Genomic DNA, 7,058 nt, shown 5'->3' with positions numbered 1-7,058 from the left:
AATTCTTTGCCGCAAGTGTCGAGCTTCCCTGAGCAGTTTTCGATCGTCGTTCGTTTTTGCAATAATTATTTTTCACCACACACTGTATACCATGATTTGAGTGAGACATCTTTGAGTCAAATTAAGAGCAACTTGTATATTAAAAAAGGACTCACATTAAAACACTACGTGATGAGCCGTTAGGTACCTAATAGGGCTAGGAAACACTGAGACGAAGCTTCTAATTGCCTTGACATTGTTCTGCTAACCCTCTTAATGGAATCTTAATCGTATATTCACTGAAGGTATTACCTCGTGAAAGAGTACTGTAAACATAACCTCAAAGGCTGTGTGCTGTAAAAAATCTAAAAAAAGAAAAGCCCGTAGAGTTAAATTAATGTGTTTTTCTTTCTTCTCTTAGCGACGATACGTCCTTGTTATGACACAAAGTTCGATCCACCTCATGCTCGTAGCAAATTCCATGGTTTTGCCTCGGGGGTGCTCAGAAGCTCTAAACAATAGTCCATGAGACAAAAGCGCGAACAAAAAGATCGCAATAAAGCCTGCGGAGTGTTAATTGCTTTCCATTTTAAGCTTGAATGTTGACGAAATTTGACTGTGTATGTTAAATAATTTGAATACAACCCTTTGTTGTCCAATTTAGTGCGACTATAAACAAACTGAACCTTACTTCAGCCTCGAAATTCTCTTCTCCCTTGGACTCGCTTTCTTTCTCCGATTGCGTGAGTAAGGCAGCTGAACGGGCTACCAAGTTTCACCACTTTACAAATCACCATCTTTTAAAATATTAATATCTTGAAAGGTTTTCAACAATGCTTGTCAAAACAAGCCCTCGAGGCAAGTCGTCACTTTTCTACGGCTTAGACTCAACTGAAATTTATGTATCGCGATAGCTTATTGTAAAATAAATGATATATAGCTGACAGCTTTCTTGCGACATGGAACCTTGTAATGGGTCGCTCGAAGTTTTCAGGATTAAGGCTACCCTTGCTTTAAATTGCCATTAATTGAAGAGTTTAGTCAATTGTACTGAAGAGATGAAGCGAACAATTGTTTCCTTAACTAAGAAGTGACACGTTTTTGATGGCAAGATGTTGAGCAGCTATCGAGCGACAACTGAGAAAAAGAAAGCACTTCAGGTTAAGTGTTTGCTCCCGAAAGTACATCGGCCAAAAAATTGTGTAAAAATTGGCCATGAACTTTTCGCTCCGTTGTTTTGAACAAGACCGAACGATCGACTTATCGTGTGTTTAGTTATATTTTTGGGAGGAGCGCCAAGCAATCTAAAGGGGATAGCATTTTAAACGCGAGTTGATAAAACCAATGTTGTTATCTTTTATGTTTTCTATAATGTTTGGCGCCTTGTCTCTTTTGGTAATGACGGCTGATTTGCAATGAAATTACTCGAAATGATAAAAAATGTGTCGAGCGAGCTATTAATCACAATGCACTGTCATTTGCATGTGTCACTGCATCGAGTAGACGAAATAATAACTCGAAATTTCACCAAGTCCAAATCACTCCTATCAAAATAAAGATTTATCAACTGACTGAAGATGTGCGATTTATTGAAAGAAATGAGAGTAAAGTGAAAAACACTTCTAAGTTCAATTTAATTCCTTGAGATGAAGACACAACTTCAATAATTTCCGTAGGGCGCTCAAGATTCCTCTCTCTGTTTATATCATCTATTCCTAAAAGTACTCGACAATTGTCGTATATATTTTCGGTTTTTAATCTAAGAAATTTGACGAAGTTCAGGCCCTATCAGAAACGGGGAAACCGCCGTTACGATCAAACCCTTCTGTTAAAGTGGGTAACTGAGAGAAGAAATTTCCTGTGAATGGGCATATTCATTCCTATTCACAATTAATTGCTGTAAAAGCCCACAAAGCAGTCATAAACCGACCGTAAAACCAACGGTTTGCTACAGCTTGTCGAAGCCACTAAAAACCTATTAAGTGATGTATTTGTTGATAGTCCCCTCTGCCCCTCCTTCGGTAAATATAATTCTCGATAGTTCAAATTGACTAAGCTTTGGAGGAAAATATTTATTTATTTACTTGTTCTCACACAAATCGCGCTCCGGGCAAAACGTTTAATGCTACTCTCGCCGTTTCGATAAAAAAAAAATGCCGCACACAGAAATGACTCCACAAAGACAATTTACAGCCTCTTTTTGAGAGGAATTGTCTTTAAAAGCTTCACCGATTCAACTCTATTAAGTTGCGGATTTGGGAGGCAAGAGAGATGAATACCACATCAATTTGCAAATTACGAAACATGTTCTATTCAAGTCCTCGGAAACTCTATTTATTTGTCTAGATCAGACAAAGGTGTCTTTGCGCTTGAAATCAATTTCCTTTCTTCTGTGCGTTTGTCAGGCAAAAACGTCACGAAATCTTCTAAATGACTGGAAAATTTACGAAGTCCTACCGTGCTTACTAAATGCTCGCTGATTGCACCTTGATAGCTTTTTAAACAAAAGCGACGACGAGGTTGAAGCAATTCGCTGAGCCTTCTAGAGATTATCCTCTTTTTAAGTAAATAGATTTCTGATATTACCTTATGGGGCTATAAATATAAGAGATAGTTACTCTAATACTCGGTCTTAATGGGTCTTGAGATTATTTTTCTTTGTTTACCTTCCCATTTATCTGTGAAAAGGAAGGAATTAAAAAATAATATTGGATCTTCTCAGCTTTCGCGGATCGAATTTTTATTACTCAGATACTGTTAAAGGAATTGTCATTTATTTTTCCGCTATTGAGACCATTCAAGTTCTTCTTTTCAACGAAAAAAGAAAAGAGTGAAGAGTAAGCATCGCGAAGGCTATTACAAACGTAAGTTAGAATTTTTCCGAGAGGGTGTTGAAAACATTTTTTTTTCGACTATGCTAAATAAAGCAGGTAAGCCTATTGATTAGCGTCGGCTTTGAATTGCTGTTTGAGATCTTCAATCTGCAATTCATCAATCATGTCACTTCTTCTGTCAAGAAATAATGACTTAATATCGCTTAGGCGAAACAAGTTGGGCCAGAATGCAATCACCCAATTGCTTTTTACCTCATTAGCATCTCATGAAATTTTCCAGCTGTGGTCACTTAGGCCAATCAACAAGTCATCAAAAACGTTTGAGTGGAAACAACCTCAAATGGCAGAAGACCATTAGCAGTGCCTCGTAGGACTCCTTTCTCGACACCCCTTATCACCTACTTCTTGCGTGGCACTCTCTTATCGCCTGAAACTCTCGTTAAAAGCTCCCTGCTGCTCTTAATTATTTCATGCCTTATCGTTCACATCTTTTTACGACGGAACGTGTTATGTAAATTCAAACTGCTAACTCGCACGTTAGCGCGATATTAGGGGACTGCGAGTCTTCGCGTGGTCTCTTGAAGTCATGGAGTCAGTTCGTGAGATTTCCTTTGACGATGGTTTGATTTTTGAATCTCGGAGTATGAAGTGTGATACATCGTTGGTGGGGCGTGATGAATGTTTGTTTTAAGTAGGCGTGAGGCCAATCAAATCCTTAACCGCACGGCTAAACGTTCCGTTTATGACATGGAGCAACAAATGGTCCACTTTAACTAAGAATGCCTTTAACAGAAAAGCCTTTCATGATTGTAGTTCGACACCAAGGAGGTAATTGTCGAATTGTTATCCCCTAGCCAATTGAAAAAGACAAAACATGAACACTTTTAGAATGACAACGTGTCTTGGACTAATTGATAGCGGCCAAAAGCCAATCACAAACAACTCTTATCAGTTTTCCTGGGCTTTTGTATACGAGGGGGAGGAGATGATTATTCGAGCTTTCTCGTGGTTCCATTAGTCGTCACCCTGGACCAATCACGGACGCGCATTTACATGTCAGACGTTTAACAAGTTTGACATTTTTATTCTTGATCATTATCACTGACTTAAATTGTCGCCTCGCATGCCCCAATGCATTCAAGCGAACACAAACGATCTTTGTTTGCCATTTCTTAAGCTTAGGAAATTTATACTACTTTAGTCTTGAATTATTTTCGTTGCGACACATTCAGGCGGAACTGTGTTTAGATATGGAGGAGAAGACTCGATCGAACCCGTTTTCGATTTCCAATATTTTGAACAACGGCAGCTCTAGAGAGAGTCACGGGAGAAAAGAGTTGGAGATAGCGACTGAGACGGGAGGAACACATGACAGACAGCGCGCTGAACTTACAAATAAAGAAGGTTGCGAAACTCGCCGGCCTGATGCAAGCCCTTCACACCTAAATAGAAGACTGGAGTACGACTTTGATGACTGGAGCAGGGCGTCCGTTGAAGGTTAGTAACTCACAACATGTGCGCTTCCGGTAAATGGGTTGTAAGCGAAGTAACAGCACTAGTAAACGAGCCCTATTTGGGCTCGAACGAGGGTCATCTAAAACCCCGATCTGCTGCGGAAATTCATGTGACAATTCTCTTACAGATTCATTGGATAAAGACGACCGATCCTCAGAAGGTGACAAGAAAGATATCAATAAGAAACGAAGGAAGAAGAAGACAAGAACGGTGTTCTCTCGAAGTCAAGTATATCAACTGGAGTCGACATTTGATATAAAAAGGTATCTTTCCTCTTCGGAACGAGCTGGCTTGGCCTCACAACTTCACCTAACGGAAACGCAAGTTAAAATATGGTTCCAGAACCGGCGGAACAAATGGAAGAGACAACTCGCTGCCGAAATGGAAGCAGCAAGTTTAGCTCAAGCGAGCCACCAAAGAATGGTACGTGTTCCTATTCTGTACAGGGAGCAAAGTCGTCCCAGTGAACTATCAACACACGCTCCGTACTCGTTTTACCATCCTTCATATCCGGGTTTAGCTCAGTATTCACAGCACTATTCACAATTTCTTCCTCCTCATCTAAGACCATCGCCGATGTCCTCTTTGCTATAACAGGTCTGCTACCGGAAAGGAAGAACAATGACGTAGACATGGAATGACTACTTTCTCTCCACATCGAATCAAACCGCAGACTAAAGTGGAAAAAGTCTTACCTTCCACAAGGACACTTAAGATTTTTTATTTCAAAATCTAGGCAATGCTATTTATCTCATAAAAATCATTTGTTTGATACCCGGTCTTAATATCGTAACCCTAGAACATCTCACGGGAATACCTTTGCTAAGAGCGGAGAGCGCTTCGGCCGGATATAGTTGTCGTCACTTAGTAAGGAAATTACATCAAAAACTTGTATTCCCCTCATTTAATCTAGTTTTTGTTAAGCGTTTCGAAACTAAAAGGCTTGAACTGAAGGGTCTTAGTTGCAAAGCACCATGGAGTGTTTACAGTTGTTATTTACACCTATTTATACAACACTAAAGGCGATTAGGGCTAAGAGATGAACCACTTTAGTTGTTGCACGGAATATTTAACGCAGAGTGGGGATCGAGAAGCATGTAATTTGCTTTCGATCCGCAGCAAATCATGTAAATTTTGTATATCGAATATCATTTGCGCAAATTTGTTCGAATTCGAAGAATTCCAAAAACTAGTGTAATTGCGGTGACATAGAACAAGAGAGGTAGGGAACCATTAACGACCCAAAGATCCTTTCGCTGAGAAGCATTTGTAGTTGATTATTTCAAACTCTCAAGAACAAAAAAGGTTAATGAATTTAGAGTTTGTGGGTCCAGATTGTAAAATACGTGCTAAATTGTAGTCAAATATTTACAATAAAAGAAAGAGTTTGTAAATTGCACACGAAGTGAGGGTGCTCATTGCCTTTGAAACGCTGCCAACTTTAAACTACTTCAAAACTTTGTTTTCTCTTAAAATATATCAGTTACAAACAACCTTATCAAGTTCTAAGAGGGCCTGACAGAACGATTGGAAAAGGAAATGTGTACCTTTGGCTGCTCATTTAAGAAAACGATCCGACAAGCGACGTTGCGATGCCTGAAAGTGTTAATGAATTACTTCACTCCTAGTAAAACTTAATCATTCCTTTTACTGAACTTTCGAAAGGTGCGAAAATGGCGTTGAGCTACTATTCACAAAGGAGTTACAGATTTACCATAACAAGGAACGGAGCAGTAATTCGTAATCGTTATCAGAAATTGTGAACAGACCGGAGAGCTCTCGCCCATTAATGTTTTTATCTGAAGATAAAAGAAAAAGCCTTTATCAGACTCCCTAAAGAGTGAGCGAAGTGTGAACGACTATACATCTTAGCATAACAGCACAGTTATAATTTCCTCGATTAAAGTAAATAATGCGGAGCATTCAAATTTCCACCAGCAAACGGAGAATTTTAAAACTTAAGTAAATTTTGTGAGAAAAACCTCCGTTTGGTCGTCCAGGAAATTGCGACCGACGACCTTATTTCTCGTCACATCCTCGCTAAATTAGCATCACTGAATTTACCATTTAAAAGCGATTTACTTTTTCTAACCGCATGGCATTTTAAACAGGTGAACTTGATGTTAGAAAGTCACTAGTCCCCTTTGGGTTTCGTCACGGGAGAAAAACAAACTTCGGGGCAGGTTCGATGACTTATAGAATTAGAGGGAGATATTATTAAAACTGTAAATAATACTGAATCTTATTGACTAAATTGAAAGCGAATGTCCTTCATAGGAAGGTCGACAACAAAATCGAGAAAAACAAGGAAATTCGCCTATCAAGCAATCAACAAAGACAATTAAATATTCATGGTAAAAGTGATGTTTAAGACACATTTTTAATGGTGTCATTATCCGCTCGGGATAGGGCGAAGCCCACAATCTCACCTCGGAAGAGTTGGAGATTCACCCCTGTGGGGATCATACGCATGCAGAAGTTATAAAAACGAGGTGATGGTCTCGAAGTAAATTTTTACAACGTATTTGCCCGTGCTGAAATAATTCATGTTTCACGCGAGCTTAATATTGGACTGTTTGCACTTAGCGGAGGCCATGAATAAATAAAAGCCGCAATTTGGCATTGAACTATCTGCTTATCATTGGTAAAACAGGAAATTTTAGGTTAATGGAAAACATTTGCCTGCGCGCTAGGCGATATTTTAAGACGAATGGAGTACACTTTTGAGTG

General features: G+C 39.2%; 1 protein-coding gene across 1 annotated transcript; it reads left to right on the top strand.

Moving 5' to 3' along the window:
• The first annotated feature begins 3,925 nt into the window (after positions 1-3,925).
• On the top strand, positions 3,926-5,725 carry LOC131781424 (homeobox protein HMX3-A). The gene is made up of 2 exons (XM_059098080.2): positions 3,926-4,310; positions 4,456-5,725. Exons 1-2 carry the CDS (start codon positions 4,064-4,066, stop codon positions 4,920-4,922), a joined length of 714 nt encoding a protein of 237 aa, XP_058954063.1. The 5' UTR covers positions 3,926-4,063; the 3' UTR covers positions 4,923-5,725.
• Positions 5,726-7,058: the final 1,333 nt, after the last annotated feature.

Source organism: Pocillopora verrucosa, chromosome 1 (assembly GCF_036669915.1).
Source record: "Pocillopora verrucosa isolate sample1 chromosome 1, ASM3666991v2, whole genome shotgun sequence".
Lineage (NCBI taxonomy): Eukaryota > Metazoa > Cnidaria > Anthozoa > Scleractinia > Pocilloporidae > Pocillopora > Pocillopora verrucosa.
Note: the sequence above shows the minus strand (reverse complement) of the source record. Positions and strands in the feature narration are given on the sequence as shown.